A 20,011-nucleotide genomic window follows, 5' to 3' on the forward strand; every position below is an offset into this window, starting at 1 on the left:
CGGGGCATCCAGAGATAGAGACCAGATAACAGGACAAAGCAATCCTGACCAGTCCTGTCTCCTCCAGAAGGCCCACTTGGAATACAAACCAAGGCACCTGGATTCCATAGAGTGGGGCCCAGCACCCCCAGAGCAGGAGGCTCCTCCTGGCTCCTCTACAGAGGGGAATGTAGGGCAAGGAAGAAAAGAACGTGCTCAATAACACTCAAGCACAAGTGAGGGGATTTCTGTGCTGGCATAGACACATTCCAATGCTGGCCACTATCCTGTTCAGAAACCTTCATGATACTCTGAACTGGAGGCTCAGGGGAGCTGGGGCGTGGCTGCTGATGTTAACATTTTACACACAAAACTCTACCTAGTCAGAAAGACCCAACTAACTAGTGGATCAAACAGCACAGGGCCCAGTGGGGTTGCCAAGGTCCCAGATCTCTAGCAGAAGTTGGAGCCAAGGGGCCGACAACCAGGGATTTGCCTTCATGGGCCTCTGGTCATCAGAGCCTCCTCACTCCCTACACTCTTGTAGGTTTGGCTCACCCAGCGAAGTTACAGGGAACCTGGAGGCCCCATGTCACTAACCACTACCCTGGCACCTGAGCGCCCAGCCCCTACCCGACTCCAGTGTGCTGAAGCTGATGGGCTGTGGGCCTCTGACTTGCTAAGCAAATGGGTAAAGGATCCTTGACCATGACTTCTACTTGGATCATGAGCACCCTCTGCTGGCCCCTTCCTTTCCTCTTTTCTCGGGGGACAAACCATTCCCAAGTGCCCTCTGCCACACAGCAGACTGAAGATCTATAAGTCACAGGGGCAAGGAGCTCTGCCAGGTGCCTTCACTTAGGGCCTTGGTCTGGTGCTAATTGGCTTAGAGTAGGTGTGAGCCCACTTGGGCCGCATACCTGTGGTCAGCATCCCATTTCTCCCTGGTCTCTGCCAGCTGAGGCCCCAAGCCAGCAATTCTCAGGCCTCACTTTTCTGGAGAGTTTAAAAACTCAAGAGGTGCCATAAAAGGCCATTTAGGACCCGAGTGTGTGGGCTAATCGCAGCCCCTGGAAGTGAGCAGTCAGGAAGATCCAGCCAGCCATGAGATCACCAAAGCTGTTTCCAGGAGCAGCGCCATACACACCCAGAGGACCCTCCTGTCTCAGAGCCCTTAGTTCTGCCCCTGTATGTCCTTTACAAACCTCAGCCACAGTGAGGCCAAGCAGTTCGTTTACCCTGAAGCCCACAGACTTGTTTAAAAAGACCATGCCAAGGATAGTCCCTGACCTGTGGAACGTGGTGCTGACAGTGGTGTTTCAGGCACCTTCACGGACTGGGAGAGGAACTGTTTCCTGGTGCTTCTCAGGCCTCGCCATGGCCATACCTGTCCACCTACCTCTCAGGCTGCCCTGCTTTCCCACCTCAGATAGTGGTTACAGAACCATAGACAGAGCCAAGAGAACAACCCAGCCCAGTGTCATCATCTGAAATGTTGTCTCTTTCTTTTACCACAAAGGAGCACATCCTGATGAGAAATCAGAACTTAGTGGGGCTCAAGCTTCCGGACCTTAGTGAAGCGACTGAGCAGGAAAAAGGTAGGTGGGGTTGGGGCAGATACTGTCTCAGAGAGTGCTGATTTGTCTGTGCCAGATCAAGGAAGGTGAATGTGTAAACACAAGACTTCCTGTGTCTTCCTCAGGAAACATTTGCAGGTGAATGAATGAATCCGATTGTGTCTTCTGCCCCCTCAGCACCTCCAAACCTGCCTCCTTCCAGCCAGCCCCCAGGCCTTGCTGCCAGCCATCCCTGAGCCCTGCTGGCATCTAGTGGGCCTGGAAGGGTGCCTCAGGCCTGAACTTTTGACACTTCCTTTTCCTCGTAAACCCAGGAAGCTGCCCAAATTGAAGAGTTCCTTTTTTCGAGGCATCACGGCCATCTCTTGCTTTCTAATCTGCTGTCACCACAAAGTCCATACCCCAGCCCTGCCCTGCTGGGTAGCTGCAGGCCCCTTCCTCCGAGCCTCCGGTTCCCTGCCCACCTCCTGCCAGAACCATCTTCTGAAAATGAGGCTTCAGTCCCCACCCTGCCTCCCTCTCTGCACTCACCTTGCCGATGTTCTCAGTAGGGTTCTGACCCCTCTAGATCTGGCTGGGCAGGTCCAGCCCTGCTCCCAGTGCCCCTAACACCCTTCCTCAGCCCCATTCTCCAGCATAAATATGTCGAGCCCCACTGCGAGTTGGAACTGTAAGCCCCACTATCACTCAGCCACGTGACCCGGGCGAGCTATTCAACCTCCCTGGGCCTGATCCCTGCTGCATGTAAAACCGGGCTAAGAACAGTACTTGCCTTCTTAGGGGATTATGGAGATTAAAGCAGCTAATATCTGTAAAGTACCTAAAACAGTACCTGGTACATGACAGGTGTTATCTAGGTGTCAGCTATTATCATCCCTAGAGAAGAAGTCCCCAAGGGCAGCAGTGTGTGTGTGTGTGTGTGTGTGTGTGTGTGTGTCCACTGCTTACAACAATCCCTGGCACTACTAGGGACTGCATAGGTATTTGTTGAATGAACTAATGAAATTGTATGAGACGTGGCAGGGGGCTAGGTGAGCCTGTAATCCCAGCACTTTGGGAGGCAGGTGGCTTGCTTGAGCTGAGGACTTTGAGACCAGCCTGGGCAGCATGATGAAGCCCCATCTCTACAAAAAATACAAAAATTACCCAGGCATGGTGATGCACACCTGTAGTCCCAGCTACCCGGGAGGCTGAGGTGAGAGGATTGCTTGAGCCTGGGAGGTCAAGGCTGCAGTGAACTGTGATCGTGCCACTGTACTCCAGGATTTCACTCTGGTGTACAGAGTGAGGCCCTGTCTCAAAATAAAAATTTTTGAAAAGATGTGACAGCAGCGTTGAGATAGGTATGTGAAAATAATCTGTAATTATAACCATAGTGCCGTGAGGTGGACAAAGAGGCATGGGCAAATGGAGAGGAATGAGTGTTTCCAACAGGCGAGACTCCTGGCTCTTCCCTCTTCCCAGGGCCCCTTCTCTGTGGCCACTCACCCTCTTGCCTCTGTGCCTCTGTCCCTGCAGCATCTCCCTCCTGCTGGGCTGTCACCTTCCTCTCTCAATCTATGATACCTGTTCCTTAAAGCAGTGGGTTAGTCCCACCAGCTCTGCAATCTTCCTCCTTTCTTGACTTTCTTTTGTATTTTACTCTATATATTGTTCCCTTTTTCAGAGGGGGTGGGGGACTATTTTTTATTGTAAATATATATAACTTTCAACTTGCCATTTTAGCCATTTTTAAGTATACAGTTCAGTGGCAGTAAGTACATTCATATTATGCAACCATCACCACTATCTATTCCTAGAACTTTTTCATCATCACAAACTGAAGCACCATACTCATTAAAGCAATAACTCCTTATTCCCTCCCTCCCCAGCTGCTGGTGATCACCTTCTACTTTCTGTCTCTGTGTATTTGACTGTTCTAGATCCCTCCTAGAAATGGAATCATACAGTATCTGTCCTTTTGTGTCGAGCTCATTTCACTTAGTAAAACATCTTCAAGGTTCATCCATGTCACCTACTCCTTTAAATTCAATCTTAATTAATAAATTTCCCATAGCATTTTCCACAGTATAAACCATTTTGCACCTCTGATTTTATGTAATCTTCCCAGTCAGCTAAGAGGAGCAGGGATTCTTGCTCTTATAGTTGAGGAAATTGAGGCCCAAGGATCTCCTGACTCCAAATCTCATGGTTGGCCATCTCATGAACAGTTTTACAACTTTTTTTTCGCTGTACAACATTTCAGACAAGCTGATTTGTAGGAGGCCAGTGTGTTGGGGAGACATAAGTGGGGCTGCTCTAGTTGAAGGGGATAGAAGGGCTTGGATCCTGCATCTTCTGAGACTGTGGGCCCAAGGTACCTCCAGGGACCCAGGCTTCACAGAGCTCCATTTGAAAATCCTTGTCCCGCTTCAAGCTGCTGGGAGCCAGTCTCAGCAAAAGAGCCGTCTGTTTATGGATGCTTGTGTGAATGTGTCCAGGATGTCACTAACAATGGTGGAAGCCCCTAGTCTGAACAACAGTAACTTACACCTGCCTATTTATTCAGCTTTAGTAAGAAGGTTCCCAGAAGTAAAATTTCAAACAGTATTTTTTCCCGAGGGCTAAATGTTTTAAATCAATTAACCATCTTTAGAGGGATCTTTTGAAAATGCAGTATATACTTCTCTACTTATAATTTTAAATTTACTAAAGCATATTTAAAACACTGGAAAAAAACTTAACTTTAAAATTTCACCCACAACCCCATAAATTCTGAAAAACAATTTTTTCCTTTGCAGTATTTGCCTGTATTTATAATGATTTCAGTTGATTCGATGAATAGATATGGCTTCTTTTTCTTATTATTTTATACTCAGTAACTTCTCCTCAGTTATGATTTAATGGGTGCATAATTCCTTTTGTATTAACATATCTGTTCTTTAAACTAGGATTAACAACACTAGTATAAACAATTATGGAATGTTAGTTGTTTTTCTTTCTTCCTTTGAATTGTTCCCTTGAGATAAATGTTCAGACTTGAGAATCACAAAGTTAAAGAGTAGAAACATATGCATTTCCCAAATTACTTGCAATGAATAATACTACTGACAAAGACTGAATGGACATCTTTCTCTTATGCGTTACCCGCACTGGTGTTTGCTTCTGCTCCTTGTTATTCAGAATATATTAAGAATAATCAGTAATTATCATTGTTATAACTTTATTATTATTAGTGTGAAATTTCATTATTATTTCAATTAATTTGCTAGGAAGCTCAAACTTAAAATGTTAAAATAGTCATTTTATTTTCTTTTTGGGTGAATTAACTTCTCACTTCTTTGCCCATGTATCCATTTGGGTCTGGGATTTTTCATTGATCTGTTTGTTTTTTGTTGGTAATATATGTAAACTTGATATATTATAGATAATAGCCCTTAACTGGCTTTATTTCTTTTTGGGGTCTGTATTTTAATATATTTTCATTCAGTCGTCTTTTTTTTTTTTGCTTTTTAGTAAGTTTTGTGTTTTTTTAGAGGAATTTTAAAGAGTTTATATAATCATGTTTGCCTATCTTTCCCTTTGAGAAGTCTTCTATCATTTTAATCATTATAAAAATACTACTTCTCCCCAGTTGTAATAATAGATCTATTTTTTACTAGTTTATATTTATTTTGCTAATACCTCTGAAACTTATTTTAATATATATGTATTTTAAGATTTAAGGTCTTTTTAACTCAATAATATTTTAATAGTGTTTATAGTTCTCTTGTGGCTTAGTCATATGTTACATTCTTTTTTATATATACACCAAAAACTAGTTCTGAGCTCCTGATTCTATTTTATTGGGATCAATACCACCCATTTTAATTACTGCTGCCTTATATTTTAGTGTGCAATGGGGTTAGTTTTTCCTCATTGATCTTCTTTTTCAGAATATTCATTGATATTCTAGATACAGTGATTCAGTGGAAAATAACAGAGCAATTGGACTATAAGTCAGGAGATTTGAGCTCATGTCCCAGTCCAGACACCAATTAACAGAGTCCTTAAAATGTGTTCCTCCACCTCTGTGGGCCTCCATTCCCATTTGAAATGTACACTATTTTGTATAACATTCTAATTGTGTTTGCTGTAAACCTACACATTGAATTCAGAAGAACTGTCTAAGTTTTGTTTGCTTTACAGTTTATAGACCTTTAAAGTACTTTGCAGACGTTTAGTTCTCATTCAGGCACATGGTTTGTTCCTCTATTAATTTACATATTTCCTTCTTTCTCCTCTATTGTATACATCTTCCATCTCTCTTACTGGGGCACATTCTATGTAGCTTTTTGCTTAAGACTCTTTTCATATTAGATTTTCTAGCTAATGATTTGTGGCATAGGTGAATGGTGCTTGGTGTCATACATGTTTCTTGCATAAAAAATATTGTTACCAAATGGTAGAGTGATTACTATAGTGATTAATCAGTGTGATTATTATTACTAGAGTGATTACTACATGCCAGATACTGTGCTAAGTGCCTTCTGATACCTAATGCTCACAACAATCTTGGGAGGTGACCTTATTACACTCATTTTACAAATAAGGAAATCGAGGTTTGGGGAAGTTAAGGTCACATGGTTATTAATTGCTAAAGCCAGAACTGGCGCCCAGATGTGTCTAACTTAAAAGACTCTTGACCACTTTGCAGAACACCTTTCTTTTTCAAATTCACAATCAAACCATCTGTTATTTTTATTTTATCCAATTCGCCATTTGTCTTAGTTGTATGCTTGTGTGTGTGTGTGTGTGTGTGTGTATTTCTCAGTGTGTATCTGTATATGTTTTACTACTTTGGCAATATTCCGTAATTCAATAATGGTGATAAGGAGAACATGTGCCTTGATTTTTTTTTTTTTTTTTTTTTTTTTGAAACGGAGTCTCGCTCTGTCACCCAGGCTGGAGTGCAATGGCATGATCTCAGCTCACTGCAAGCTCTGCCTCCCACGTTCATGCCATTCTCCTGCCTCAGTCTCCCGAGTAGCTGGGACTACAGGTGCCTGCCACCATGCCCAGCTAATTTTCTGTATTTTTAGTAGAGACAGGGTTTCACCATGTTAGCCAGGATGGTCTTGATTTCCTGACCTCGTGATCTGCCTGCCTCGGCCTCCCAAAGTGCTGGGATTACAGGTGTGAGCCACCGCGCCCGGCCTTGTTTCTCTTTTTAACTGAGTTGTTTTTTATATTTTTCTCTCAAGCATCATGTTGTATCTTGTTACTAAATAGAGGCACAATTTCAATTTTTATTTTATAGTTATAAACTAAAGTATATGATAGGTAATATAAAATATTAAAATACAGAATTTATACTTTTTATTTCTTTAAGAAAATATTTTTCAAGTTTCAAGATATATGTTGAATTTTGTTAAATGTGCTTTGGATATCTACTGAAAAAAATCGTGTATTATATTTAATGTATTAAATATTTCCCATATATGAAAATGATTTTCCATAGAAATAAACCCTTGTGGTGTGACAGTGAAACTCATTTGATCATAGTTTATTTCTTTTATATGTACTATCAAATTCTATATATGAGTATTTCTTTTACAGTACTCTGCAACTTTCCTGCATTAGTTAAGATAACATCTAAGTTGCTATAACATAGAGGCCCAAATACAATAATGTATAGGAGAGAGATGATTGTTTCACTCTCAAGAAACAACTCCAAGGTGAACTGATCAGGTTAGCGGCAGGCAGTGCTCCATATGATCATTTGGGGACCCTCACTCCTTCCCTGTTGTCATTTTGCCATGCCCTGAGGTGTCAGACTTGATACAAGGTCGAAGATGGATTATGGGCAAATCTGGCTTCTCATGTGAGGGAAGGGGAGAGAATGGAAGTCCAAGCTTCCTTTCTTAGCACAGGAGTTGCACATACCCCTTCAGCTCCCACTGCATGGGTGACAAGATGGTCACGTGTCCATACCTAGCAGCAAGGGAAGCTGGGGAATGTGGCTGCTGGTGGGACAGCTGGCCCTATGCCCAAATTAAACTCCATTCGCATGGAAGGCAGACAAGACATGTTGGGGGATGACTAGATGCTTCTGTCGCATTGTCGTTTCTACTGAACAACATACTGTAGACAGTTTCTCATTTAAAGCATATGGAACTTTAAACATTTTTAACTGTTGTATTATGTAAGAAACACTGTATTGTTTGACCTATCTCATTAATATTTATGTTTTTCCACTTTTTTCTCTATTAAAAACAATGTTATAATGAATACACTCTTACATAGATCTTTATAGAGATCTGTTTTTTCCATGGGCTACTATTCTAGAATTGCAATTGATTTATTAAAAGTATTTACTTTTAACTATATATGTGCATACTGCCAGATTAACTTACAAAAAATATACCAATTTAGACATCCACTACCTACAGCAAAACTTTATTATCCAATATTAATAGGGCATAAGATGGATCTTAGAAGTAAAATTATCAGGCAAATGAATTTGATTCCTATAAGCACCAAATTTTAAAACTACAATTAACCATGGTCAGTGTCCAACAATATACACTCCCTCTCATTTTCTGTCAGTTCTAGGATCTGGATGCTTAAGAGCTCAAACTGCGTCACTTACCAGCTGCAAGGCCTTGGTCAAGGTTCTAATTCTCTCCACGCTTCAGTTTGTTCATCTTTAAAAGGAGGTTAATAATAGTACCTACTTCACTAAGCTGCTGTAATGTTTGCATGTGATACTGGTCTTTATTCCAGCAGGAACCTGGCATACATTTTCATTTCTGTCATTTAGGTTGCAGAACTCTTATCTTGCCAGCCAAATGGATATTCTCGTACACTGTGGTGGGCAACCCTCTGTGTTTAATGAATACTTGCAGACTTGTGACTTTCTTTTCTCATGCTCTGAAAGCCCCGTCAAAGAGCCCCATCCCCTCCCATACCCAGGATAAAAGGCTTTGGGAGCATTTTATGAGAGCTGGCTCAGATTACGTTTATAGGCTCTAAATACAACCCTGCATATGAACTCGTGGGGAAAACTCCAGTCTCTTATGATGGTTGTTGGCTGTTCCTTTGAGAAATGGGAAAAGATACTTATCAGAACATTCTGGAGTCTGAAGAATTTTGGCTCTCCTTCAGTTTGTGAGGACTGAGAGGCTCATTTCTGTGCAGCATCTAGTCTTTCCAACAACGCAATCAGTTCCCTTCTCAGAAACTCTATTGTATGCTGTTTTGATCTTTGATCATTTGCAGGTTATTTCAAGCCAAAGATGTGACTGACACTGGGCCAGTTCTTAGGTTGTGTGCTGGGGATGCATTAAGTGGAAAGGGTTCAGGCCCCACCATCAGGGAGAAGGCCTTGTCCCAGCTACTATTATCAGTCCCCTTGGCTATCGCGACAGCCTGCAACCTGATTCCTCTCCCTGCACTCCCTACCCCCAACCCAGCTCACACCATGGCCAACATAGCAGCCGCAGGGATCTCTAAAAGGCAAATCTGTTTCAGCATCTTCAGAGGCTTCATTCTGCTCTGAATCCTCAGTAGAACCTGCAAGTTCCTGGGCGGTTAACCCCACCCACTTCCCCAGCATATTCTAGGGCCACACTCTCTCTCACTCATAATATTTTGGCCTGCCTTCAGCAGCTCATTCTTTCCTCTTCTTAGGCATGGCACATGCTGTCTTCAGCGTGGAATGTTCTTCCTCTCTCCCTCTTTGCCTAATGAACTCCCACTCAATCTTTAGATATCTGCTCACGTCACTTTTCTTGGGAAGGGTTTGCTGGTACCTTCAGATCCCTTCTCTTTTGTAAAATCTCTCATGTGAAATTGTTTGGATGTTTCTCTGATTAATCTCTGTCCCCCTGGACAATGAGCTCCAGGGGATGTGGCATGTCAGTTTTGCTTAGCATTGTATCCTTAGCTCCCAGCTCATTGCCAGGGACTTAGTAAACACTCAATAAACATTAAATAAATGTGTGAACAAATGAGCTCACCTTCACTGTCTAGGAGAGGAAACATAAGGATAGACAAAGTCACTACAATAAATTATGATAAAACTTTAACAGGCCATAAAGTACCTAGGAAGAAGCAGCTAGCTTAGTGGGGTTGAGTCAGGGAAGGATTTCAGGAGAAGTCACCTTGATCTGGGGAAGAGAAAGTCATCCCAAGCAGGGGGACAGCAGAAGCAAAAGCATGTAGGCATCTTCTAGTGCTTGGCATACTTCAGGAACAGAAGGAATGTCATGTGAACTAAGTGTGAGCTACATGTCCCAGAGAGATGGGCAACACGGTGGGAACAGTGGGCTGGGACCAGGGTAAGTGGAGGCTTTGAAGGCCAATTAATGTGTTTGAATTTCATTTAGGACACTTTGGAAAGTCAGAGAAGCCTGCAGGAAAGGAAACATCAGGATCAAATCTATATTTTAGAATAATTCCTCTGAACAGATTGTGAGAGCTGGCCTGAAACAGGAGAGGCTACAGACAGGGAGACACCAGGTAAAAGGATAGGGAAATAGCCTGGTGAGAGGTGATGAGGTGATAGTGAATGTGGACATGACAGTTTGACAGCTATTGGAGATCAGCTTGTCAGGACTTGACGAGGAGATGGAGCTGAGAGGCAGACCAGGAATACCGCCAGGTACCTGTCTGTATGGCTATGAGGGTGATGAATTGTGAGGCAGGAGGAGGAGTTTGCTTGAGAAGGAAGACAGTGAATTTGAGTTTGGACATGTCGAATGCCCATGGAAAGCAGCTTGAATGCAACAGACAAATGTGGTTTTGCATTCTGGCTCTACAGCAATGAGCTGGACCCTAGAAAATCACTTTAACTTAGCTGAGCTTCAGTTTCTCCAGAAGATGCATTTCATAATACATTCTTTGTACTTTTAGAAACCAATTTCTCTTCTTCGGAGGAAGCAATTACCAAAATTCAGCAAGTCCTACAGTTTCACTTCACTTCAAGTTCAATTAAATTCTAATACTTTTAATTTCAAGAAAGTATGTCTAGTAGAATCTCCCTCTTTTTCCCTTGCTACTTCTGTATTTGTGGGTAAGGACGTGTTTAAGCTATTTTTTATTTGCAGGACTATTGTAAGAAATAACAAAGTGTATCTACTGCATAGTTGATGTTCAGTAAATGGTGGCTCTTGAAATGCTTTTTTATTTCCCTTATCCAGGTGGCAATATCTAGGAGGTAGTTGGCTATCTGGACCTGGATTTTGAGGGACACGTAGGCTGAGGCACTGAAGTACATTGAATGGACAGTCCTTCCAAAACCCCCAGTCTAGACTCAGAGCCTCAGGTCTCGGGCAGGAAAGAGGCCTCCCTAAGAAGAAAGAGGTAAAGAAAGTTTATCCCCAACTAGCAGCTTTGACTTTTAGGAACCATCCTGGGACTCAGAGCATCAAAAGCAATTTTTGCAAGTTGCTGACATGGTCAGAAACAAATATTTTCATTGGAATGAGCTAGTACTGGGAGATATATTTGAAAATAATTATATTACTTTTGTTGAAAGTGGCTTATCTTCATATCTAAAAATTCAACCAATAGTGAAAAATACAAGGAAGAAAGTAAAAATAGCTTACACTAAACACCTCCTTTCCCACAAATACAGAAGGAGGAAGGGAAAAAGAGGGAGATTATACTACATTATACTTTTTTGAAATTAAAAGTATTAGAATTTAATTGAACTTGAAGTAGAACTGTAAGACTTGCTGAATTTTGATAATTGCTTCCTCCAAAAAAGAGAAATTGGTTTCTAAAAGTACAAAAAATGTATTATAAAATGCATAAAGGGTTTGCAGTTACTGAGGTAGTGTTTTTGTACTATATGTTTTAAATTTGATCTAAACTTTGGACCTGGCATTTGTTTTAATCAGGTATGGCATGACATAGAGACCTGCAAATGATTCTCATGAAGGAATGGGTTTGTACTCACAGATCCCTAATAGCAGGACATGTGGCACATCACACAGAGCCCCTTGGGGAAGGACCAGGGTGGGTCAGAAGGCAGAAGTGGTGAGGGGAGCGATGGCCCCAAGCCTCTACTGGGGTTTTCTTGGGAAGGAAAGGTAGAGGCAGGGTAGGTACCCTGAGTATGTTTAGAGCTGGCTAGTTTGAATAGTTTTGGCAGGTTCTAGGCTATAGGGGTTGCCCCCAGTTGTCAGGTACTGGCCCTGGGGTGATTTAGGGGGAGTATTGGCTTGGTGTGTGAGAATTTGATAAAGGCGATGTTTGCAGGTATGGGTTCTGTATTGATTGGTTTGTATTTCAAAGACGCACTTGAAAGAGAGTTGTTTCCTAACTCTAAGAATTAGCTAACCTTGAGAGGGGCTGTCTCTCCAGGATTAAGGCATCAAGTGACAGAACATCAAGAATACAGAAGATAAGAATATTTAGTCACTACAGTGGTACCTACTGACTTCCTGCAGGAAAAGATGAGAATGGCCAAATATCTTCCTACCTTCACGTTTCTTCCTACCTTTCCATTTCTACCTCTACACATCTTGAATTCTTCTTTGTACATCGTCAAGGTTATAACATTTACATTCCATATTCTGTAATTATGGTTTCCACAGTTATTTAGCCTTAGACTTAAATGTAAAAGGATCTCATGTTCACCACTGGTCCTTTTACCATGGTTCATATTTCCCAAATTTATTCTGATTTATGTCTTGTTTAGCTGGATTTTGTTTTCCAACAATTTTCCGGAAAGAGGTCAGAGGTGCTATGTTCCCTGAATTCTATCACCTTTGAAAATTTTGTCTTAATTCTTGAAGGACATCTTGCATGGTTATAAAATTCTTGGGTGACTGTTTTCCTTGGAACTGTGTAGATGTTGCTCCACTGTATTCAAAGTTATGGAGAGGCCGGGTGCGGTGGCTCAAGCCTGTAATCCCAGCACTTTGGGAGGCCGAGACGGGCGGATCACGAGGTCAGCAGATCGAGACCATCCTGGCTAACACGGTGAAATCCCGTCTCTACTAAAAAATACAAAAAACTAGCCGGGCGAGGTGGCGGGCGCCTGTAGTCCCAGCTACTTGGGAGGCTGAGGCAGGAGAATGGCTTAAACCCGGGAGGCGGAGCTTGCAGTGAGCTGAGATCCGGCCACTGCACTCCAGCCTGGGCGACAGAGCGAGACTCCGTCTCAAAAAAAAAAAAGAAAAAAAAAAAAAGTTATGGAGAAGGCTGGGACCAGCTGATTTCTAGCACCTCTTAATCTTCACTTTCCCTTGTAGATGTCTGTCTTTTTTTTTTTTTTTGGATGAAGCATTTGAATATATTTTTCAACATGGTGTGGTCTGTCAACCTGAAGGGTTCAACTTTCCCCTCAAGTGAGGAAAATTTTTCTTCTGTTATATCTTTGAATATGTCCTTTGTTCCATTTGTTTTGTTCACTACTTTGGAGACGACATAATGCATAGATTGGTCATCAGTGTCTCAACTCCAGGTCCATTATTTTATCTCTATATACCTCAATCTTTCTTTCCTTCTTTGCATTCCTTATGATTACCCAATCTCTACCACCCTCCTGTAATTCCGTTTGAAGCTATATCTGCTTTATTCCTTCATTTTTCCAATAAATTGGTTGGTTGTATATTTCCCAAATTCTTGATTAGTCCTTTTATTTTGGGCTTCAATTTGCTTCCTTAAATAGCAATCATCTTCCATCTTTGCATGATCTTCTCATCCCAACTCTAATTTCTTAATTTTTTTTCAGGTTCTTATTTTTTCTAGAGTCAAAGTATTTATGGTATATATTTTGCACAGAAGTGTACTTTTGCATTTTTTGATGTATTTCTTGCAACTATGTTTCCATCCTGACATCTGTCTCCTTCAAGTTTCCCTTTTCCTTCCTTTCTACCATCCTTCCTCTTTTGTCTATAGTATTTTTGTATAGTTGCCATGCCATCTGTTTTCCTTTTCTTTCTGATTTGTACATTTCTACCTTGATTCCCTTTCCCTAGATATATTGTATTTTAGGTTAATTTTTGTTGACTCCTTCCCACCTTAGCTGAGATCTCTTTGCCTTCCCTTTAGTGCTTTAGTTGAGGATTGTATATTTTGTGTTTGTTTTGTTACTGCTTGGGTGGTGGGGATAGGGGAAGTTAAGATAGAGCTGTTTGTAGAATTGGTTTCTGCTCTTTTTCCATAACTCTGTTCATAGTCCAAAACATGAGTTTGTTATACCAAATTGGGGACATATCTTATTCCTTTGGAGGTGGTTAGTAGTGGTTTTCAGATTGTTTCACCAATTTAGGTTGGAATTGTAGAGACAGGCTGTCCGTGGGTTTATTTTCCAGACTTGACCCAATGCTTCCCAACAGCCTCTCACTCCTCCGCCAGGAAAGGAAGGGAAAAAAAGACAATTCCAAGGAGTTTAGCCACTGTTTTTCAGGAGTTGGGGGAGAACATGGTGTTTGGGGCTTTCCATGTGTCTCCTGCCATTCACTCCTTCAGAGGGGCATGTTTTATTTACTTTATCTTTAGTCTTCCTTCCTTGTAAATCCCTTCATATCATTCAAGATAATCCACTCTGTGCAATCATTCTGACTTTCCTCTCTTCTTCTCATCAGTAAGAAAAGCAAAATGGCAGGCAGCCCAGGCAGTTTTTTTCTCTCTTTGAAATGCGGGCAAGATGGAATGGCGAACCTTCTATTCTAGGGAAACTTTCTGAATTTCCTCTGACAACTGCCTACTTGCCCCCTCCATCCCTTTCCTTCTCTATTCTGTGGTATTGCACTCTTTGTAAGAATTTTTTCTCTCCCATCTTCCTTTCAATACTGTTTCTTTGGAGAAGAAGAAAGGGCTATCATGGGTGGAAGCCCTACATTTATTCCTAGTCATGTTTATTCTTTCTGTAGTCAATGTTTTTAAAGACTATTGCCTTTTCTTGTATCTTAGAGTTTCTGGTATATTTTTTCTTTGTTCTGAAATGTTTTGTTGTTAATGTGGTTGAATTCAAGAGGAAGGAGTTTGGTTCCTGGAACCCACCAATTCTGGCATTACTCTTCAGGCACCATTTTGGGAAACTTTTCTAGGCAAAAACCCTGGTATGGATTTCACTTTATTAGACCTCACATGTTTCAATCATCCTATAGATATCTCAGGAGTTTGCTGCTCAGTTGACTCTCTGTTGAGTGTGGTAGGGATACAAACATAAAGGTAGAATGATGCCAGGGGTGCCACAAGGTTTACTGCAGAAACCTTGTCAGGGAGCTATAAATGCCAGGACAGAACCACAGAGGTAACAGGTAGCTAAGATAACTTCTAGTTCAATCTTATATCCAAAGAAGAATTGCTAACTGACCCATCTCTGACAGATGATCCTTCAACTCACTTGGATACCTTGAGTACCAAGGAATCCATGCCTACCATTCTCTTATTGGCAAGTTTAAAGTATTTAAACATATTTTACCTTGAGCCAAACTAGATATCCTCTTGTTTCTTCATGGTCTCCCTTGGTGAGACTTCTTTCTGTTCACATGATTCCCAATCTTAACTCTTTAGGTGGCTATAACTATGCCTATAGTCCTGGTCTCTGGCCTAGCCTAGGATCCTGGAAAATGACTGAGCAGATTGGAAAAATACTAGGTTAAAATCCATGAGAAAGAGTAAAACATGGATAAATATGAAGTTCTGCATGCAAATGGAAAGTAACCATTGTACAGGGTGAGGATGCCTGATTTGGGTCAACTAAAGAGGTTGAGAGTTTTGCCTAATGCTAAGTATACTGTAAGCCTGTAGTCAGGCATACAAAATCTGTGCTGCATGGATAACAAACATCAATGCCAGGGACATTTACCAAAGTCCTCCTGTGCTAAGAGCTTGTTAGAGAACATCTGGGCCTCTGGAACAGCAACAAATCAGAATGTGTGCAGGAATGGGATGCTGTCTAGAGACCATGGGCCACAGTGGACCACAGTGAGCTGTTGGAAAAATGGAGCTAGAGTCTGGAGAAGAGAAGCTTTAGAGAGGCACAGGAGCTATTTTCAAACAGGAGAAAGATTTATGGAAAAGAGAATACTTGGTTTGTTCATTCTGTCTTCAAAGCACAGACCCAAGATAGTTTTAGAAGGTTAAAAAACAAAAAGCTGTTCATTGTCTCTGTTGACTAGCAGGCACTTATGTTTCTGAGATCTGTAAAAGATCTAGCAACCTTAGGTTTACTCTGGAAAATCTCCTATCTATGGGGTATGGAATCAGATGCTAATTTCTAAGTAGTATACAGAATATAGAACAATTGAATTTATCTGAGGAGGAATAATTGCACAACAGGTCTCCTGAGAAGCCTGCCAAGGAGTAGGTTTTCTTCCCAAACATTATAGCCAAAGAGCCAACCAGCTTCCAATTGCCAGCTTAATACTGTGGGAAGCAAAGGGAAGAATATAATATTTGAAGCAGGTAGACCTTGAAGTCTGGCCATGCCATTTGCTAGTTCTGTAATCTTGAGCAAGTGACTTAACCTTGCTGAGCCTTGGCTTATCCACATGTAAAATGGGATGACTAAATTCTAGCTCATTGTGAAGATAATGTAAGATAACAATTTAAAAACCCTTAACATAGAACTGGATACTTATAAATGTTAAAGCTCTTCCTTGCCCCCTGAAGCTAACTGCCAAAAGTACTACTGTGATTTCAAAGAGACATTTCATAAGTAAGCACTTTTTTTTCAGGGCTTCCTTCTGAACTCTCCCCAGCTATTGAGGAAGAAGAGTCAAAGAGTGGCTTAGATGTCATGCCTAATATTTCTGATGTACTGCTGCGCAAACTGCGGGTCCACAAGAGTCTCCCTGGAAGGTAAAATCAGGATGTGGGTTACAGAAGACCCTGTACAGAGTGGCCCCTGTGTTGGATTCTAGGTGGGACACAGGGAACACCAGTATTAATTCTTGAACCCAGAAGGGCCAAAGTCCAATTGTCTAGATAGGGATAATGCATTCAAAACAAAAAGAATAATGAAAGGCCAGGCTGGGTGTTTTCAACTCAAAGACCCAGTGGGTGTCTTAGGTGGGCACAGCTCATGAAGGCATGAGGGTCACCAGAAGCTCATGGCAACAGAGAATGGACTTTGAGCCAGGAGACATGGGTTTCAATCCCAGATACACCATTTACTCATGACTAGTTAAGTTTTCAAAAATTTTTTGTAGAGATAGGGTCTTGCTATGTTGCCCAAGATAATCTTGAACTCCTGGCCTCAAGTGATCCTTCTACCTCAGCCTCCCAAAGTACAAATAACATTTAAGTAACCAAATGAATGATTTGAAAGAGTAAAGTTGGTAGAAAGACCATGAAATAGGGCACATCTAGAGAATAGCATGGGAGTGGGACATTGGGTAGGAGGTCAAGGAAGGCCTCTGTGATAAAGTAATAATTTGAGATGTGCAAATGACAAATGACAAAAAGAAGCCACTCATGCAAGGGTTTTGGTAACATTAACAGAGGAAAAAATCATAATTTTAACAAATGGTGCTGGGACAACTGGATCGCCACATGCAAAAGAGTGAAGTTGGACCCCACCTCACACAAAACACACGAATTAACTCATAATGGATCATAGACCTAAATGTCAGAGAAAACACTATAAGACTCTTCAAAGAAAAAATGTAAGTCTTCATGTCTTTGGGTTTTCTAGATACAGCACCAAAAACACAAAAGACAAGATTTTAAAAATAAATAGTACTTCCTCAAAATAAAAACTTCTGTGCTGCAAACAATGTCAAGAAAGTGAAAGGCAACCCACAGAATGAAATATTTGCAAATCACTTATTGGAAAAGGAACTTGTTTCTAGAGCATATAAAGAAGTCTTACAACTCAATAAAAAGATAAATAACCAATTTTTCAAAATGGGGAAAGGATTTAAATAGACATTTCTTCAGAGAAGATATACAAATGGTCACATAAAAAGATGCTCTGTCCTTTTAGAGGCTCACAGTTCTGCCCCCGGGTACCTATGCTCATTTATGAGGCACAGTTATCTGTAATAGACACCAGACATGCCATGTGGCTTCTCTGCCTAAATCATACTTCTCTGAGTCCTCAGAGCTTCCCCCCGACCCCCTCTTTTTTTTTAAGGTGGGTATATTCTAACTGGGTGTGGTGGCTCACACACCTGTAATCCCAGCACTTTGTAGGCTCGAGGCAAGAGGATCACTTGAGGCCAAGAGTTTAAGACCAGCCTGGACAACAGAGTGAAACTCTGTTTCTACAAAAAGAAAAAATAAAAGAAAAAATTAGCCGGGTATAGTGGCATGCACCCATAGTCCCAGCTACTCTGGTGGCTGAGACAGGAGGATTGCTTGAAACCAGGAGTTCAAGGCTGCAGTAAGCCACCTCTGCAGTGATCCTGCCACTGCACTCCAGCCTGGGCAGCAGAGCAAGACCCTGTCCCCCCAAAAAATAAAAATAAGGTGGGTGTCTTCTATAGCAAAAAAGCAGAATGTTAGTCATTGAAATAGAAAAATGTTTGGTTTATAATTTATGAAAATACGTACATTTCACATAATATCCCAACAAACCCAGGAGTCAGAAACAAACTTGGCAAGTTTTGCCAAATCATTTAAATCACATGTGTATGCTGTAGGTGACATTAAGGCAAGGGCCTGATGGGTGTGACAAGAACTGTAAGCATCAAACATCCCTGCAGCTGTTTGTCCCGTGTTCTGGACTCTGCTGACTTCATGGCCGTGGGGTCTTGTCACCTCATCCTGACAGGAAGGCACTCATATCATTCCCTAGGGTGAGAACCAGCCCCTTGCAGAGATGGCTGACCCTTACCTTTGCTCTTGGGGTCCCTTCACACCCGTTCAAGAGAGGAAGCTGTGTTTCCTGAGAAGCTTATCAATGGCATGCTCTGTTGCCAAGTTCTGTGACGCTGGTAGGACCCCTCCCAAGCCTCCCCGCCCCAGCACAGGAAAGGGCCTGTGTATTATTTACATTGTCTGGGCTTCAGATGGGACCAGCTTTAGTTACCAGCAAGAGCAGCAGCAGCAGCAACACCGAGTGGACGTGCAGATGCAGGGACAGCCTATGGCTGGAGAGCCCTGGCTGTAGGAATGGCACAGAGGAGGAGCTGCTCAAAAGGACACCTCTGTGTCGGCTGGGGCTTTCTTGCCACTCTGTGATTCTAGCCATCAGAAGTTCTTGCTGTGGAGAAGAACCCTGGTCACTCTCTCCTACCATTTATTCTCTGGCCTGCATGCACCTTTGTCACGGCCCTCAGAGACAGAGGAGGGTGAGGCTTTGCAGACCTGGGTGGATATCCCCAGAACAACTATAATGGCAACTTAGATGTGTGTGAGTTATAAAGTCCTTATCACAGGCATTTTCTTATTTCTCACAGCAAGGCTGTGAGTTCATAGTCAACATGAACAGGTCACATTTCCTGAGAGCCCACTGAGTGTGGATGCCATATATTTATGCATACAAACACATATACACATATACATGAGTACATATAGTGCTTATAACACCTCTGTAAGGTAGGTGATATGATTCCCATTTTGCAGATGAGCAAGCCCAGGCTTAGAGAGATTAAATAACTTGTCCAAAGTCACAGAGATAGTTGTGGTGCTGTAAGAGTCAGTATCTCACAGGTGACAGAGCACAGGCAAGGGGACATTGCATCTTTTCCTTCTCACCAACACAGCTTACTCCACCCCTGGAAACACATGGTCTGCTGGTCATTCACAGTCACCTTTGGGTCTATTGACTAGATTGCATAAAGTTCAACTGTGTGTTTTCTTTTTCACAGTGCCCCTCCACTCACTGAAAAGGAAGTTGAGGTAAGTGGCTCAAGTGTGTTATGAAATTTAGTGCCTGTGCTTGACTGGGCTTATTCAAAACATTTCTTCCTCCAGACTCTAGCCCTGACATTTTTAGACAAAAATGAGAAAGAGTGACTGTGGGATAATCTGAACATTCATGACCAGCCCTCTTGAACCATGAGATCCCCATTCCCATGTCCGTTCATGGAAGATTTTGACAAATTTGGGCAGAGGGGAGAAGGTAGCTGGAAATTTTATATTTCTGTAAGGATTGTTTATATTCTTTAAATGTGCGACTTAGATACACAAAACCAGCTGGGAGCCTGCGGAATTGTTTCAGATTTATTTCAAAATTACTGAAAAATGATCAGATGTCAAGTTCTAAGCCTTGGTTTAGTGGGAAAGGGGGCTGGCCACCTCAGGGTTTCAGCTACAAGAATGCCAGCTCAGCGGAGCCAGGAAGCTGTGCTGTCAGCAATCCGGCCTTCCCTGATTCCTCACTGGGGCCTCCTTGTCCCAGCAGGGTTGTGAGAGAGCTGAGGGGAATCTGCATTTCATTCTGTGGTGGACAAAGAGAACTTATCAGAGGTGAGACAGTGAGAACTGCTGATGTGGACCAGATGAGCAGAGGAAGACAGACAGTATGAAGTATCTACCACAGATAGTATCAATAACTTGCACATAGGCATTGCACTTGCAGTCTA

The 20,011-nt window shown here is 42.0% G+C and overlaps 1 protein-coding gene across 6 annotated transcripts in view; it reads left to right on the forward strand.

Annotated features, from left to right (window-relative positions):
* The window catches only part of MRVI1 (murine retrovirus integration site 1 homolog), a 119,613-nt gene that overhangs the window by 66,987 nt on the left and 32,615 nt on the right, over positions 1-20,011 (forward strand). For all 6 annotated transcript variants that reach the window (XM_023189979.2, XM_023189983.2, XM_023189984.2 and 3 more), the window contains 3 exons: positions 1,499-1,577; positions 16,217-16,340; positions 19,295-19,325. In XM_023189979.2, the coding sequence (XP_023045747.1) occupies positions 1,499-1,577; positions 16,217-16,340; positions 19,295-19,325 (234 nt within the window). The remainder of the gene's footprint in view (positions 1-1,498; positions 1,578-16,216; positions 16,341-19,294; positions 19,326-20,011) is intronic.

This window comes from Piliocolobus tephrosceles, chromosome 13 (assembly GCF_002776525.5).
Source record: "Piliocolobus tephrosceles isolate RC106 chromosome 13, ASM277652v3, whole genome shotgun sequence".
Classification (NCBI taxonomy): Eukaryota; Metazoa; Chordata; class Mammalia; order Primates; family Cercopithecidae; genus Piliocolobus; species Piliocolobus tephrosceles.